At 35.8% G+C, this 18,261-nt stretch overlaps 3 protein-coding genes and 1 non-coding gene across 5 annotated transcripts; 2 read left to right on the top strand and 2 right to left on the bottom strand.

The window, feature by feature from the left end:
* Positions 1 to 3,489: 3,489 nt before the first annotated feature.
* Positions 3,490 to 9,332, top strand: LOC104099285 (chaperone protein dnaJ A7A, chloroplastic-like). 2 transcript variants are annotated; one of them, XM_009606227.4, is made up of 8 exons: positions 3,490 to 3,711; positions 4,410 to 4,524; positions 5,413 to 5,554; positions 5,686 to 5,743; positions 5,920 to 5,962; positions 7,861 to 7,909; positions 8,023 to 8,106; positions 8,199 to 9,332. In XM_009606227.4, the coding sequence occupies exons 2-8, from the start codon at positions 4,418 to 4,420 to the stop codon at positions 9,048 to 9,050; spliced, it is 1,335 nt and encodes a 444-aa protein (XP_009604522.1). In that variant the 5' UTR covers positions 3,490 to 3,711; positions 4,410 to 4,417; the 3' UTR covers positions 9,051 to 9,332. The 2 variants fall into 2 exon arrangements, with proteins under 2 accessions (XP_009604522.1, XP_009604523.1); XM_009606228.4 differs by having other exon boundaries at positions 3,604 to 3,735.
* Positions 9,333 to 9,703: 371 nt separating this feature from the next.
* On the bottom strand, positions 9,704 to 9,788 carry TRNAM-CAU (transfer RNA methionine (anticodon CAU)). The gene is given in 2 exon segments: positions 9,704 to 9,739; positions 9,751 to 9,788. It is a non-coding gene; the product is annotated as a tRNA-Met (tRNA).
* A 2,021-nt stretch (positions 9,789 to 11,809) lies between these two features.
* On the top strand, positions 11,810 to 14,588 carry LOC104099283 (7-deoxyloganetin glucosyltransferase-like). Its single transcript, XM_009606224.4, has 3 exons — positions 11,810 to 12,390; positions 12,952 to 13,660; positions 14,074 to 14,588. Exons 1-3 carry the CDS (start codon positions 11,874 to 11,876, stop codon positions 14,306 to 14,308), a joined length of 1,461 nt encoding a protein of 486 aa, XP_009604519.1. The 5' UTR covers positions 11,810 to 11,873; the 3' UTR covers positions 14,309 to 14,588.
* LOC104099284 (uncharacterized) lies at positions 14,437 to 17,646 on the bottom strand. Its single transcript, XM_009606226.4, has 6 exons — positions 17,396 to 17,646; positions 16,950 to 17,162; positions 16,163 to 16,258; positions 15,853 to 15,998; positions 15,115 to 15,334; positions 14,437 to 14,857 (listed from the first exon to the last, which is right to left on the bottom strand). The coding sequence occupies exons 1-6, from the start codon at positions 17,528 to 17,530 to the stop codon at positions 14,666 to 14,668; spliced, it is 1,002 nt and encodes a 333-aa protein (XP_009604521.1). The 5' UTR covers positions 17,531 to 17,646; the 3' UTR covers positions 14,437 to 14,665.
* Positions 17,647 to 18,261: the final 615 nt, after the last annotated feature.

Below are 18,261 nucleotides of genomic sequence, written 5' to 3'. Positions count from 1 at the left end.
CCCAGGCAAAAGGGACGTCAGTGCAAATAATGTATCGAGTATGTAAGGAATAAAAATCAGTAAGTAATAAACATGAGAGAAACATGGAGTAAAAAACTCGACATGTACGTCTGCATAGCTCTAAGAATCATTTTATTTTTTATAATGTCATGCATATGCGTATAAATGTCATACTATGCATAGGTATATGCGTTCATAACATCATCAAGCCTCTGAGGGCATCCCATCATATCATTTCGACCACTGTGGGTAAATCATCAACGTATACCAACTGATCAGGTGGTGGTGCATATATAACGCCGTAATCTTTTTTCATACCCCATATACATATAATATATACGTATATAACGACATCTGGTCATGGGTCAATGTATATGTATAAATGCATGAAATGCATAAGAAATACGTTAATAAGATTTCTCGGAATGTCATAAAAAAGTAATATGCCTGTCAGATAAACTTTATCAAATACGTATTTTTCTGAGACCCATGAACAGAAGATATAATAATAATTCACATGGGGAATCAAGAATATAGACACCCCTAGTATTTCTATGAATAAAGTCATTTATGAAAGTTGTGTATTTTGCTCGTTTCATTTGTATCATTTGGACCATGCCAAAATAAAGAAGGGATAGCCTTAACATACTTGGAGTAGGGAAAAATCCGTGTGATATTCTTGAGAAGGATTACGCCATACTCTCTTAGAATCGAAAAATCTCGTTGCTATAATATTATGGAGTGACTATCGTCCTTGGCTTTGTATTCTGTATAATTCATTTGCCAAATGAATTTTGGTATTCATTCAAGATAAGAGTTCTTGGCTTTGCAAATGTATAACCCACTTACGAAATGGACTCTCGGCATTCATTCAAGACAAGAGTTCTTGGCTTTGCATTTGTATAACCCACTTACGAAATGGACTCTCGGTATTCATTCATGACAAGAGTAGGGATACGTATTATGACTCCTCTTTCTATGTGTTTGCAAGGAGTGTCTTAGAAGATTATCCATGTGTCGGCTTAATTAATTGTCCAAAGTCAAGTAATATCCAATCCTCCTCTACTTGCTGCCACGTGTGGGGGGAGGGGGGGAGAGGGGGGAGGCTTTGTCCCCACCTACAATTATCCATAAATTCTTAATCGCATGGTTAATCTCCCATTAAACCAATAATTAACCAATTATCACGTAATTAAGAATTATCTCAAATTACTTAAAATACTACTTATTTTTAATACACCTTATACATCATAATATCATGGTCATATGGTACCTTGTATGACACGAGTCCATAAATACGGGGTATTATAGCTTGGACCGTATTTTATCTAAAAATGTCAAACTTTGACGAAAATTCATTTTCTTTGATTTGCTTACCCTCTCACCTTCATGAATTTACTCATCACTTGTTTGAAGTAGGATAATGCTTATAATCTCCAAATAATCTCATTCCCGAACTTACGCTGATTAACTTACGACGAAATTTTAACGTACAAAAATGCGGAATGTAACATCTCATTTCCGAGCTTTTATAAATTTATTTATGGCGTACTTTCACGTACAAAAATATGGGGTGTAACAGTGAAAGGGAGCCCCTCGATTTTGCTCACGATGAATCGGAGCAGAATAACAATTCGCCCAAAGGAAGGATGGATTTGGCCTAGGGTTATTCGATATTGACGGCAAAAATCGACGATGATGGGGCCGAGGGGGGCCAGTGTGAAAGGGTAAGTGTAAACACTTAGAAACCCTTCCACATGGGTGGTGATGTCTTCTTCGGGGGTCGGGATCACCACCTCTTTGCCCTCCCAGTTGCAGTCTTTCTTTACCTGCTTAAGGTATCCCTCAGTTATCGAGCATATATACCTCGACACTGGCTCGCATCGACCAGGAATCGACGAGGCTTTATCGATCTTGAAATTGGAGTTTAGCGCGCACCCCCCCAGGAAAATGCATTCTTCAAGACGGGGTTCCACCGGAGTTTTCCCACCAGCCGATTGGGAAGATGAAACAGCTTCTTTTTGTGGTACCATTTTCGATTTTTTTGCCCTTTTTGTGTAAGTTTAAAGGAGAGGAAGATAATAGGACTTGGCGTTTGAGAAAGGATTAACAGCAAAACCTAAAGATTTGTAAAAATGAAGAACTTAAGAGATGTAAAAGCTTTGGAGATTATAAGGAAGTGAAAGTAAATTTTGAATCAATGAGGAAAGGGTCTATTTATTGGATTCACGACGACGGTTCAAAGGCACTAGTGGCCGACCACCAACTGACACTCATTAATGACTTGGAAAACTGTACCGATGGGACGTTTCGGTCACTTCTAACGCCTACGTCACGTTGGTGACGTCATGTCAGGTCGAGGTAAAAATCGAAGGCTCAATTCGTTTCTTGTCATTACACTCCAAACAACAAGGGGACTATTTGTATACGGTTAAAACCGAGCCCACCCAATTTTTCTATCTGATCGGGACCAGGGAGCTGCATCGAAGGTCGGTCCCGTAGTGGATCAGACCAAGGTACGAGGATAAAGTACCAAATTCGGGATTCAAGGTACCTGTCGAGATCGAGACCAGCAACGATCGAGACCGAATAAGACAGGAATCGAGCAAGATAAAAAATAACATAATAACGGAAATGCGAAATATCCGTGATTGATCGAAGATTATGGCGAAAATCTCGGAACGGATCAAATTAGGAACGGTTAATTAGCTAATCATGGTATTTCCTTATGTAACTAGAGTTATACCATAAGTAAAATTTCTCAACTATATAAAGGGGAGTATTAAGCATCTGTAAAGACACATTGTTCACAGATATCAAAATTATATAATTCTCTTTCTCGTTTATACCGTTGTTCGTCAGTTTGTTATATTTTGATTGTTCTTACATCAACCAATTCGAGGGTATCCAAACTTGAGGGATGAGTTCCATTCTAACACTGGTTTGCTTTACTTTATAGTTTATTTCTATTATTAATCTTCATATTTATCAATTGGTATTAAGTGAAATCACGTGTTCTTAGAATCACATTATAAGTTTAATTGTTATCCAATTTTAAGGGTAAACAAACATTTTATCCGAATGATAAAAGTTAATGCAATACAGGTCGCACCATTACTTTGAGTTAGGTTTCAACTTTCAACTAGCCAAAAGGAGAGCAAACTGGCCTAATGAGATTTCTTCAATTATTAGTAAGGTAGTCAAACGCAAAACTATTGCGCTTAGATTCGCTAAAATTTCACATATAATCTTCCGATCAAAATCATAAAACTAAAATTTGTAAATACATAAATAATTTAATATTTCTTATATATAAAAATATATAATAGAAATAAAAAATATTAAATTCGATTAATAATCATATATAAGCTGTCACATGTATAAAATTATTATGTAAAATATTAATCACGTTACGAAAATGGGCCAGATATTTATTCAATTGGTAAGGCAGATGTGCCCTTTTACAGCGAACCACTATTGAAGCCTAGTGGTATAACTGCAGATAGCCCATAGGTGGGTATTCTCGAAACCCCTTTTTCTCTCTCGTCTTTTGGGAGCCTCATCTTCCACTCTTAACTCGCTTTTCGCCTGATAGAAGCTAAACTTCTCAATTACTGCTCTCAAGTCTCAACCACCACACTATCGTCGCCGTCTTCGTTGCCGCAGCGGCCCCTCGCTATCACAGAGCTCCGGCCCATAGCACAGTCACAGGTCCGCTACCTAGTTCAGTCTTTCGTAGGTTATTGAACTCCAATTGTATTGAGTAAAGACGTAGATAAAGGAACACACTATGCGTATTCGCTTTCGTTTTGTATGGTTGACACCTGTTTACTACGCTCTGCTCTAAAACTTTATCCTGTTTGCTTACTATATTATGCGTTTAGTTTTGTGCTTTTTTTCCATTTAATTATGTGTTAATACCAGTTCTTTAGGCGTCTTGTATTTGTTAATAATATATATCAATGTAAGTGGAAAACCTGTAATGAATTTGTTGAATCTTTATTTCCAAATCATTGGGTATGATAATGACATCTAATTTCGATTTTCCCACAATAACCATGAATTGGTGCAGAGTAATGTCTTACTTTAAGGGGTGGGGTAGGGCTGCTCTTCTATTTCAAATTGTTCTTTCTTAGGTGATTACTATCTGTATTTACGTTATTCGTTAAACAGTGTAAGCAAATCGACCGTGCTAGTGTGACTGTGCGTAGCTATAGATTCTCAATCACTTCCACTTTTGTAAATTAAGGTGGATCTTTCCCCCTTTGTGGCTTTGCCCATCTTCTTGTGGATTAGCAGAAAAAATCTATCCCTCTGTCAGAAATTCAGAATGCTTTAAGTGCTATACTTTAACTTGCAATGTGTTCCTGAATGAAACTTATTTGATGTTATGCTCGATGTACTTGCAGTATATTGGATGGCAATCATACCTTGTGGAAGCACATGGGTCGCCCAGTGGGGAGTTCAGCCTCAGTTTCTGCCAAAATCTTATGTTACCAATAAATTAACAGCATCTCCATTTTGGTGCGTCATGCTAGGGCATTCTTGAATGCGAATCACTTATTTGTTGTATAAGAACCGTGCTTTCTTTCTAAATTTTTATGGATTTTCTGGAAATATTTCTGCTTTATCTGTGACAACTGATCTTGTTATATTTTTGGGTATTTACCTGTTAAACCCCCACCCTTTTGCCAAATATTTTCATTTCAACATTTTAAAACTCTCATAGGTTGTCAAGTCATTCTTGCGCTGATCTTTTTATAATGCCTGGTTAACATTACAGCCTATTCCCTAATATATTGTTTTAGACATCTTCAAACTCTGAATGTGACATGCTGTAAAGTCATTCATCCGAACTTTGTTTGTTAAAGTTCACGTAATAGGTGGTGCAATTTAATTTACAAGAGAGAATCTTTGTTGTCCTCTTCTGAATAGAGACATCAGGAACTAGTAAATTTTCTAGGTATGACTCCTGTATTTCAGGTAGGCTGTGAATTTGAAGGTGATTGTTGTTCCCCCACTTACCCAATGAATTATGCATGAAAGACAAATGAAACATTGATCCAGCCCAACCCCATGGCTGATCCAAAAAGTAATGATAAGTATGTCGTTCATGTGTTCTTGTTTGGAGGATACCCTTCTTTAATTTGATCAGCCATGCTTGTGAGAACTTGACTTGTCTTTTTACGCACATAAGCATGTACTTGCTATTTTGGCCTTTATGACATAAGAGAGATGATTGAAAATTGAATTTCTTACCTATTGTTAGGGGCAAGTTCAAATTCTTTTCCTAAATTATACTATTTCCACTTAAGAAGTTTATGATAATTGGCATGTTTCTACCCCAAGAGATGACACCCGTATCTACCTGGCATGTGTCCACACTTACTGACCTTGTTATCGTCTATGCAGTTTCTCAAGCAAGATAAGAGCATTAGCATCCCCAAGTTCAACCCTTTTTGGTCAAGAATCCCTGCAAGCACTTTTCAGTTCAGTGTCGAGCAAGAATCAATATCAACGAAGGGGGACCCGGTTAGTTGTTAGAGCTGAAAAAGTAAGATGCTATGCAAAACCCTTTTATAGTTTGTGATTATGTGATCAGAATTTGAGTTACATTTATGTGTGTGCGACTTAGTAAATATATATGCATAGTAAAGCTGGTTGAATGTGTTACATCTTTCACAGGATTACTATGATGTCCTTGGTGTATCTAAAAATGCTAACAAATCGGAAATAAAAAGTGGTGAGTACCACCTTCATTTACATACTCAAACTATTTTCTGCTAATCATTTGTATCTTTAAATTGTGACTGTAATTTAGAACTATATATAGGTTGCTCTTAGAACCAAGTAGTTGAAAAATGTACATTGTTGGCTGTCATGTTATGTTCCTAATTCTCCATTTTTTTCTTGTATTAGCGTATCGAAAGCTTGCAAGGAGTTATCATCCTGATGTGAACAAGTGAGTATAGTTCCTGGAATTCTGATGTGATGCCTTTTACTGTGGTCTTTTTGTTGAAAGATGGTATAAAGTAGTACATATTTGGCCTTTTCTCTAGCTTTAACTTTACTTCTGCATCTTGTTGAAGAGTCATGTTTACCTATTCTAGATCAGTTGGTTGAATTCTTTCATAGATTTTGCTTATAGTTCCTGTAAATCTGAGATGTGATGCCTTCTACTGTGGTCTTGCTGTTAAAAGATGATATGGAGTAGTACATACTTAGCTTTTTCTCTAGCTTTAAATTTTTCTTCTGTATCTTGTCGAAGGATCGCGTTTTCCTGTTCAAGATCAGATGATTGACCTCTTTACAACTTTGGTTTTTTCCTTCTTTTGTGCGGAGAATAATAGTAGAAAGTGAAGTTTTAGACATTAAGGAATAGTTATGGGGGAAGATGGACTTCATTGAGATTTTCTTTGGTTGGTTATTTTGGAGTGGACATGTGAAATTTACCGTAAAATAGCAGATCTTGTCTAGATAGAAAATCAAGGTTGTGTTTTAATCTTTGAGAGGGTAAATACTGAAAACGCTGCAAGTTGCTGCTGCAAGGTATTGCCATGGTATTTGTCTCATCTTTATTTGAAAAGCCACATTACTGTGTCCTTGCACTAATTGTTTGTCTCTGTACATGAAAAACCACTAATTGTTTCTTACTAACATGCTTTTTACCTATATAGATTTTTCTCTTCCCTTGTGCCCTATCTTTAACTAAGTCTTCATTGATTCCAAGAATTTGTTGGTCTTTTGACCTAGCTTAGTCTGCATTGATTCCAAGGATTTGTAGGTCGACATATAAACCCTTGGAAATGCAGACTTAGCTAAAGATAATGCACAATGAAGAGGAAAATCCATAAAGGTGATACCTACTAGTTGGGACTTGGGAATAGGTTTTAGACTGGTAGAGAATTATTAGCAGTGTTATCAAAGGCGAAAAGCGCAAAAAAGCTCTAAGGTCTGTTGGGGTTTTAAGCGCAAAGCGCAAATAAGCATGGGCGTTAATGAAGAAAGGCGCAAATGGAGAAAAATTATAAATATGTATGCGTAGTCCAAGACTAATATTTATAAGCATGAATACTAAATATATGGACAAAGAAATTGAGGAAAATTTACGATAAAGTGAAATATCAATTGTTTAGTGTCGCCTCTTCTGGATTACGCTCGTTAGCAAGGAATAGTATGCCTTAGAGCCTTGATGACAACACCTGAAGCGACTGTTAAGCGAGGCGAAGCGCTCAACATGTTTTGAGCCTCGATTCAAGGCTTAAGCGCGCCTTTGATAACACTTATTATTATTATTATTATTGTTGTTGTTGTTGTTTATATATATATTTTTTTAACTTTATTTTATTTTGGTGATGATGATGATGATATGAGTTAAGCTTAATGAAAGGAATGGGGATCCATATTGCCGACCCCAACTTGTTTGGGTCTGAGACGTAGATGTTGTTGCTTCTGTAGTATGTTTGAAATACACGGAAATTAGCAGAACATATTCATATGATTCCAACCATGAAATCTAAGGGTTATTTTTTCGATTAGTAAAAGGAAAGGTGGGGCTGCAATAACAATTGAGGTATTTGGTCACTAATCACTGTAACTGACCAAAAAAATGAGGCATTTTTATGGAGCATTTACTGGAAAGGTCACACCAGCTACTAGTGAAATGTATCTTCTGAAAAAGAATAAAAGTGAGATGTTCAAGATTGCTATTAAGTGTTATTAGTTGTAACCTACAAGCTTTAGTTTCCTATTGACATGTGTAAGTATATATTCATATGAAGGTGCATAGTCATTGTTAATGTAGTATTATCTCTACAGTATGTAAGATCCTTATGTGCATTCATGTTCACCGTGTTGTAGAGAAGCTGGAGCTGAACAGAAATTTAAGGAGATCAGCAATGCTTATGAGGTAGTTTTCTTTCTCTTGGTGCCTTGTGTGCTTTTAATAGGTAACTGAAAAGTGACGACCATGATGGAAGAATATTGCAATCACTTCTTATGGCATATATTATTTTGCGATAGGTTTTGTCCGATGATGAGAAACGTTCCATATATGACAAATACGGGGAGGCTGGCCTTAAAGGAGCTGGCATGGGTGGCATGGGGGTGAGAATTTCTTACTTTTTGAGAAAATTTAGCAATAGTAGCAGATGGTTATATCGCCCATGTAATCTTGACGTATTTTTCCTTATTCATAGGATTTTAGCAATGCCTTTGATTTGTTCGAGTCTTTGTTCGACGGCTTTGGTGGTATGGGCGGCATGGGTATGGGAGGCAGAGGTTCACGGAACCGAGCCACCGAAGGTGAAGACCAGGGCTATAATCTGGTGTTGAATTTCAAAGACGCTGTATTTGGTGTTGAGAAGGAGATCGAAATAAGCAGGCTTGAAACCTGTGGCACCTGTGATGGATCAGGTGCAAAGCCTGGGACTAAACCATCGACATGTAACACCTGTGGTGGGCAAGGGCAGGTTGTGTCGTCAGCAAGGACCCCACTGGGTGTCTTCCAGCAGGTGACAACATGCTCTGCTTGTGGAGGGACTGGAGAGATCTCTACTCCTTGCAGCACCTGCAATGGTGATGGCCGAGTGAGGAAGTCAAAGCGCATTAGTTTGAAAGTTCCACCTGGTGTAGATTCAGGTAGCCGTTTAAGGGTTCGTTCAGAAGGTAATGCAGGAAGGAGAGGTGGACCCCCTGGAGATCTTTTTGTCATGATTGAAGTTCTCCCAGATCCTGTACTAAAACGGGACGACACCAATATCCTCTATAATTGCAAAGTTTCTTACATTGATGCGATCTTGGGTACAACTATGAAGGTTCCTACAGTTGATGGAATGGTTGATCTAAAGATTCCATCAGGTACCCAGCCAGGGACAACACTGGTAATGGCCAAAAAAGGGGTGCCATACCTCAGCAAACCGAATATGAGGGGCGATCAATTGGTGAGAGTGCAAGTAGAGATTCCAAAACGGTTGAGCAGTGAAGAGAGAAAGCTCATAGAAGAACTTGCCAATCTAAACAAGGCTAAAACTCCAAACAGTGTGAGATAGCTCGTAGCTCTTTGATACTTCCAAAATATTCCTGCTTTGGGTTTCAGATACTTCTGCTGTTTGCTCTACATACATGCACCGACGATATTAGCTTTGATTCCTCAATGATTCTATGTAGCATAGTTGTAGTCATAGGCAATTTTGAGGGTTGATTATGTATAATGTACAATATCAACACCCAGCGAAATGCTGGGAAAGAACAAGAGGGACAAATAATGATGTTCCAGTATTTATTCTAGATTTAACCATTTGCTTATCCATCAAAACTGATTTGAGGTTGAATTGTAAGTCTTTTGCAAAAACTACTTCCCAATTTCTGCATATTACCTTCAAACTTCTCCCCAACCCCATGTGGCGGTAATTTAAAGTTGCTGCTTGTTTTTTTATTATTCCAGTTTTCCTTTCCAGCACCACCGATATAGTGATAATTATCAACAGTAAACTACTTGGAATTAGTAACGAGTGCAACGATGTATGATGAAGAATCCAACATATGGGCAAGAATTGGATTCGAATCTCATGATTTTCAGATCCAACCTCATCATCGAAGGCAAAAGCCTTATGGTAACTAAGAAGATAGCCATTTATCGGAATAAAAAGAATAGGATTATTATACTAGGAAAAAAAATGAAAGGGATGAATAAAAAAGGAGATGGGGTGAGAGAGGCTCGAACTCTCGACCTCAGGATTTCTCAGAAGCTATGAGACCTACGCGCTAGCCAACTGCGCCACCACCCCTGTTGTGGTATTTTCTACATGAAATCTTATTACTTAAAGAAGTTTTCCTTTTTTTGAAAATTCAACAATTCAGGGTAAGTAGAACAAGCCACGGTTTTTAAAAGGCAAAGATTGTTGGAGACAAATAACATAGAATCTTCAAGATCTTCGATTATTTAAATATAGAGCAACTAAAGCTGATAGTGTATCGCTCACGTGCAAAAGACGGTCGCCAGGTCTTGAATGGATCATCCCGTTCCCCGACTAATGGGACAAAATCACAAATAGTCACAACTAATAATTGAAAAATAGTCGCAATTTTAAAAGTGATCAAAATTTAGTCATCTTTCATGTAAAGATAAAATTTGAATAAAACTAATCTTAAAAATCCGAAAAAATTCCAGCATGCTAGAATTCGAATTTTTTACATATGAGATTCCAGCATAATATGCTAGAATTTTATATGTTGGAAGTTTATACACTGGAGCTCCATAATCCAGCATATTATATTGGATCCAACATAATATGCTGGAAGTTTATACGCAGGAGCTCCATAATCCAACATATTACGCTGGAACTTTCCGTGTTTCAGCAAATTAGTGATTTTTTTTTCAATGTTTTTGTAAACTCTGATTATTTTTCAATTACCAGCTCCATAATTGGCTAGCCGTGCTATTTTTACCCAATAAATTAATTAACCAAATTATAATACGGAAGATGATTGCTCTGGATTTTGGCTCTGTTTGGTTTGGCATAATGCATCATCACAGAAGGTATCTGTTGAAAATATTACCAGAAAGAAAAATCATATTTTTGAGCCATTTTCCGGAACATTCATTTAGAAATTTGATAGCATGTGATAATTGTAGATGTAGGAGCAAAAGTGTGACAAAATGTCAGGTGATAACAGAGAGGAAATATTTCTTGTTGATAAGGTTCAACACAAGATGTCTGGATATAAATATAGTGACATAACAGCTTATATTTATCGCAAAAATAGTTCTCTTACGTCTGTTTTTGTCTATTCTCTTGGTTTCTTTCACTTGCTCTAATTGTTCATGATTACCCACGTCTGTTAGTCAGGGCCGGCACAATGGAGTAGGAGTGCTAAAGCTAAATAATTAGAGGTCTTAAAATATTTAACAAAATTTTTATGCATATTTTATTTTATTTTTATTCTTCTAGCTCTTATTTTCAAAGATACTAATTATATTTTACAGCAAACTCTTTTAATATTTTCTTCCTAGTTGATAATATAGCCAATCTATTAAAATTTTCTAAAGATATTATTGATTTTAGGCAAAATTTTATTAACCTCATTTTCGAAAAACATCTTTCAGCTAAAGGAACTACCAATTGTCTAAAATTTTCTATGAGCAATTAGATATGTGAAAAACAATCAAGTTTTTTTTTAAAAATTTGGATTGAATATATTAATTATAGAGTAATATTTTCTACTTATACAATTCTTTCTAGTACTCTATTTCAAGAAAAATTCGAACATATTAATATGGGGCTAATTAGGTCAAAGTGTGTGCAGAAGCCATTGTAAAAAAGTGAAAATTAATTCAAAGTCGAGTAAATAAGAGGACTGAAACAAGAAGTAGTTTTGACTTCATGAAATAGCATAACATTTGGAACTATGCCAATAATGATTATTGAGAAGTTGATAGTAAATGGTTCATCTAAAGATTTACTAAATTAGTAATAAGTAATTCTCCAATTATTTAACATATATACATAGTATATACTATGAGTAAAATTTGGTGCCTCTGCCTCATATACTTTGAGGCCTAAAGCAATGGCTTTAGTTGCCTCGGGGTTGAGCCCCCTGCTATTAGCGCGAGGAAAATCATTTTATAGGTAAATATTTTTTATGATAAAATTATTTTCTGATATTTAATTATCAGAAATTGAAATATTTTCTATCGAAAGGGGAAAATGCATAAGTCATTTTTCTACGAATATCTTAGTTTTTAATTTCGCATTACTTGTTCCACAAAAACAAAAAAATACAAAGAGAAACACTGACCTATATAAATTCTAGACAGTTATTCAGCCAGGAAAACCAGAAAGCCACAAACTCATTACTAGAAACAGAGAAAAATGGGTTCTCTCAAAGGAAAAAAAGCTCAAAAACCTCATGCTGTTTGCATACCATTTCCATCACAAGGACACATAAATCCTATGCTAAAAATTTCCATACTTGTTCACTCCAAAGGCTTTCACATAACATTTGTCAACTCTGAATATAATCACAAGAGATTTCTCAAATCCAGAGGCCATTCCTCTCTTGAAGTTTTTCAAGATTTTGTCTTTGAAACAATTCCAGATGGACTTCCTCCTATTGATGCTGATACTACTCAACATATTCCTTCTCTTTGTTTCTCTACAAAGGAAAATTGTTTAGCTCCATTTAAAGAGCTTTTAATCAAGATTAACTCATCTAACGATGTTCCTCCTGTCACTTGCATCATTTTTGATGGAATTATGACATTTGCTGTTTTGGCTGCTCAAGAAATTGGTGTTCCAAGTGTTAGCTTCAGAACTACAAATGCTTGCAGTTTCATGTGCAATAAACACTTGCCTCTCCTCATTGAAAAAGGAATTCTCCCTCTGAAAGGTTAGAAGTTTTTTGAAAAATTAAATCTTATCGTCTTCTCATTATGTTTAATCGAGTTTAAGCTCCTTACACCGACAGCGTACAATTTTCCACACCATCATGTTTAGTTGACATGTAATAATATATAACTGGTTATATCAAGCCTAATCTAATAACCTGAAAATAGAGTACGGTAACCGGTTTAAACGTGTTAAACTGTTAATTACGCCAACAATGTAAAATTTTCTATTGTAAGTGTATATAACTTAAAACTTAATTGTAACATGTTGACACCGATTTCATTAAAATGCATCGTTTTGCTTTAGTCCGTGTGATCGTATATATAGTTCTTTAATTTAAGTAAAAATCAAAATTTCCATGTAGGTAGTTTGTCAGTTTTGTTAATTGTCTTACTAATTTAGTCCAATAATCAAAGCAAATACTTTTAAGATTATCAAATTAAGCGCGAGATAACCACAGAAAAATTTCATTTTGCAGACATAACTTGTCCAAGTTGATCTTCTTGTAATATGCATAAATTATTGAAGTATTAATGTAATTCTTCCCCTTATTATTTTGCAGATGCAAATGATATAACAAATGGATATTTGGACACGGTTATAGATTGTATACCAAGTATGAAAAATCTTCGTCTTAGGGAATTTCCCAGCCAAATCAGAACCACAGATATAAATGACAAATTGCTGAATTTCATTATGGGAGAAACTGAAGGAGCTTCAAAAGCATCAGCCATTATTTTCCACACTTTTGATTCACTCGAATTTAATGTCTTAAGAGATTTATCCTTAATTTGTCCTCCACTTTATACAATTGGACCTCTTCATTTGCTCACTGATCAACTTCCAGAAAATAATCTAAAATTCCTCAGAGCCAATTTATGGAAAGAAGATGAGGACTGTCTCCAGTGGCTAAATTCAAAGGAGGAAAAATCAGTGGTTTATGTAAATTTTGGTAGCATAACAGTTTTGACAAAAACACAACTCATGGAATTTGCATGGGGACTTGCTAATAGCAAGAAAAACTTTTTTTGGGTAATTAGATCTGATGCAGTTATTGGTGATGATTCTGCAATGTTACCAAATGATTTCGTCAAAGAAACTAAAGAAAGAGGGCTAATTTCAAGATGGTGTTGTCAAGAACAAGTGTTGAAACATTCATCAATTGGTGTATTTTTGACTCATTGTGGGTGGAATTCAGTGATGGAAAGTATAGGAATTGGTGTTCCTATGATTTGTTGGCCATTTTTTGCTGATCAGCACATAAATTGCAGGTATATATGCATTTTTTTGTATTTGTTTCAAAAGTTACTCATTTTATGTGACACTTTTTTTGGCGTGTCCCAAAAAGAATATAACTTTATTATACTATTACAAACAATTAAACTTTAAACCTTGTGTTCTTTTATGCTTAATGACATGATGTTATAGCTCAACTATCTATGACATATTTTAGACCATTATTTTAATAGTCTTTTTTTTTTCTTTCTAAATTGTGTCTAGTGTCGTCGCATAAATTGAGAGGGAGGAGTATTATGTATATAGTATATCAGTATATGCATCATATTACACATGTTTAGGGACTTTTTTAGTAGTTTCTGTCCCTTTTTTGGTCTAGTACTAGTACTTAATAACAAAATTAAGAAGGGGGATTCAAAATAAAAGATTTCATCATTTTCATGTGCAGGTATGTATGTTGTGAATGGGGTGTTGGCTTGGAAATTGGCAAGAATGTGAAGAGAGATGAAGTGGAGAAAATTGTGAGGGAAGTTATGGATGGAGAAAAAGGTAAGAAGGTGAAGAAGAAGGCGAGTGAGTGGAAAAAATTGGCAGAAGAGGCTACTGGATTAGAGGGTTCATCAAGCTTGAATTTAGATAAATTAGTGAAGGATGTACTTCTGTCCAAGAATTCAGTTCATTAGTAGATATATTGCTTAACTCAAAATAAACAGAAAAAAGGTCAAACCTGAAAGTTTGAGTTACTTACTTTTAGAAGAAAAAAGAGAATGACAACAAGGATACAAGCAGTATCAAGTAAACAAACAGCAAATTGGAGGGGTAGTAAAACACTGCATCTTATTTCCACCTCTACAACTTCTCTCTTTATTCATGTACAATTTCCTTTTTCATGTTTTTCCTTATTGTGTTTCCTTTCTGAACTTCATGTGAATGCACTCTTGGCACATAATGTGCTCAATTCAACTTATAGCTTACAAACCAGGAAAAAAGGCAAGAAAATGACCAACTACGATAGTACCTAGTTGTTCTGTCCTACTGACTTAATTCACGGGCGCAAATTGTTGATCAATCAGTCGTTGAGCCCTTTCAACTATCCTCTTTATCACTTCACCTGCAGGTAGAATTTCCTTTATAAGACCAATGCTCTGACCAGCATACATTGCCATGCTTTCGATATCTCCCGTAGTTGAGGCATTTGGAACTGTACCAGCAAAGCGACGAACCTCTCTTTCCTGTTCAAGAAAGAATATGAAACTAATTACATTTTTAAGAACAAGGTATAGATAGAAGAAATCTGCTCATAAAATAAATGCACTATAAGTATCAAATGATAAGAGGAGCTGCTATCATTGTCAAATTGAGAACTAGAAAGTTAATAACATTCTAATTTCTTTATACTTAAAAGGTAAAATGCTGATCGCAGAGTGGAGCTTGATATGACAGAACATTTTCAAGATTTTTATTAGGAAGAATATAGCAGGATATTCACCTTGCCGTGTATGATTGTGCGGCCAATGACCGGTTGATTTGTCTCATTCTCATGACTTGGGAGCGCCTTCCATTCCTTGAAGAACGGGGTTGCCAGAACGCGATGTGGTGCCCCTGGCCACCTTGCGCGACCAAATAAGTCCGTGTATTCCGTTTGCTCAAATTCAATGAGCTTCCTCTTGTATGTTGGGTGCGCATAGCTTTCCTCTGTTGTGAGAAACCTGAAAAGGTATTAGAAGTATAAAAGTAGTGACCTTTTTGGTATACAAATGGACATGAACAGTTTTAATGCGAGGAAATCCCAAAATATTCCTGTCTGATGCACTGAAACAACTAAAATCACCGGGTATGTTACCACCTTGTGACATATATTTCATCTTTACTGTCAGACCAAACATTTCACCAAATAAAATTAAGTCTAGAACCTATTAATTTAAAATTCTTGATCCCTCATATATGAAAATGTAAGGTAAGAAAATACTGAACAGATAAGAATTCACACTTACCAACAACATTAAACTCCAACGATATATAACACAGAAATATTTCATGTATTCTCTTGTGTAAGAACAAGACAATATCTATCTAAGCTAGAAGGCACAGCAAACTGCAATTTAAAAGTGAGACCTCCTTCTAAAGACAAGTAGATCAGTCTGAACAACAGGATATAGATTAAATTGGAAGCAGGTACTGATGACAGATTAAACACCTTAGGATGTTCGAAGTTAAAGTTCAATACCTAGTGCCTAATGACACACCCTGTGCACCAAGGGCCAGAGCAGCAACATAACCACGCTCGTCCACAATTCCTCCAGCAGCAATTACTGCAATGTCACGACCACAAACAAGATCGACAACTCTAGGCAATAAGGTAATTAAACCATCCTAAAAGGAATTCAGCCAAGTAGGTGATATATTAGTAATCTTACATATGATGTAATAAAAAGTGAAATCTGCACGAGCATGAAGGTGGGGGTTTGAAGTGAAATATTCTTAAGGCAGAAGTAATAAGAATCTAACGCATCTCATTAATGTGATCACCATTATACCTGGCCAGCAACATGGCCTCCTGCTTCCCGACCTTGGACAATAAGTGCATCTACACCAGCATCTGCGGCTTTCTTTGCTTCTTCATAGCTGCCAATCTTTAAAAAATAAATGAGTTTTATAAGGTACATTTCAGAAACAATAGATTAGGAGGCTAAACTTCTATTCTTTCACACATGTGCCGACTATAAATCTAAAGCAACAAGTAGAAGCCACTAAACTTGCAGAAGCATGACTATTCATGAATCATTCTGCAGGATAAATAGAGGGAAAAAGCAGAATACTTCAAAAGGAATCATCTATCTGAATTTTTCAAAATTCGTAATACCATTACATGATTATCTATGAACTCCTAATCCTTAACACTAACTTGCAAGTAAGAAACAACCCACAATGAAACAGAATAGAAGTATATGGTAATTCATATCTTACATAATTCAACTAGAACAAGTAAATAAAAATACGACGAATAAACTTGATTTGAACTTCTTTTACTTGTGTCGCAAATCAAGTCATTTCTTAAAATTTGTGTTCTTGGTGAAGAGTTACCTTCATTTGTGAGGTACATTTAACTAGAACAGGCAGAGTAAAAGTTTCGGAGCAGTATAGAGGAATTTGAAGTTGATCCCCACTCTTATCCAGTTAAAGAAAATTCACATAAGGTTCTATCATTATGTAGTGCATTAATGGCAAAGAAATTCACATAGGGTCCATCATTAAGTTTTGCGATTTGAATGACAAAAGTATGAATTTTGAAAGTTCAAAAAAATTTATCTGTTGAGAACTTACTTGGGGTACAACCTTGACCCCAGCATTATGAGCTTCAAGAACCAACTCTTTTGAGCATTCACCCCAATAAAGCTGTAATACTGCAACCTTCTCATCCAATATAGCCTTTAAATTTTCCTTGTGAGGAAATGCAAGAACTACACCTATCCCAAATGGTTTGTTAGTCAAGGTTCTTGTTTTCCTTATGAGCTCCCTCACACGATCAGGATCTTCCTATCACACAAACGTACAATGTTACATTCCTCTGGACTTTTGTCTAATCAAAGAAAAGACAGCCAATAACTTAACAGGGTAATTGGAAGTCAACTGTCACTTCTGAGACAGTATACTAGTTGCTGCAATAAATTAAATTATACTATTGATAGTACAAAAATTCTAAATTAAATCCAAAAGTAATAGTATATGTCTCACTGGAAAACAAAGAAGAGGAAGTGTAGGAGAGATACCCAATCAGGGGCTCTAAGAAGAGCGAGAGCACCAGCATTAGCAACAGCAGCAACAAGCTCTGGACCTGATATATCTGGTCCTAAGGGTGCCTGCACAATCCCATACTCAAATCCCAATATCCCTCTCCAACCCATAACTCTCTTTCTTCAGCTGCCCAAAAATAGATCCCTGACTATAACTTCTGAGGTGAACTCATGTTTCTGGAACCAAACTTGGACATTTTTATATATTATTATCACACATGGCTGCTGTCTTATCTGAATTTTCGAATAATGTACAAAGGTTGTCAACTATTGTGATTTATACGTAAGCCACTACGTCTAAAGCAACTGTAGTATATAAATTAAATATAATAGTAAACGTAAATAAATATAGTGAAGACAAGAAAAGGACGAGTGTCAACATATTGGAAAATGAATGAGGTGGGTTATTGACGGGCTTCTATTAGCTTTTACGATCCATTGAATTAAGCTGAGAAATTACTCGGGAGTTGATTACACAAGCAAAACAAATGAATTATGTCTCTATACCACTGATGCGAAAAATCAAACTTTTCTCAACTCACTTTTTTACAATTCAATTTGAACTCTGATTTCCTACTAATTTTTTGTAGTCAAATTGAACTTTGGTTTCTTCGTTTTCCTTTTCTTTCGATATATGACAGTAAAATTTATGTAACAAGATGACTTATGTCAGGGACAAAAACGTTTACGCTACTCCGGTGGTTTCAATTTTTGTTACTAGCAATTTAGCATAGTATAATCATTTCAAATCAACTGACCAGAATTATGTAATATCCGCAGTTCATATAAAATTGACACACACACACACATGTGGCATTTTAACTTGGACTCGTATAGCCATG

This window comes from Nicotiana tomentosiformis, chromosome 1 (assembly GCF_000390325.3).
Source record: "Nicotiana tomentosiformis chromosome 1, ASM39032v3, whole genome shotgun sequence".
In the NCBI taxonomy this organism is placed as follows: Eukaryota; Viridiplantae; Streptophyta; class Magnoliopsida; order Solanales; family Solanaceae; genus Nicotiana; species Nicotiana tomentosiformis.
Note: the sequence above shows the minus strand (reverse complement) of the source record. Positions and strands in the feature narration are given on the sequence as shown.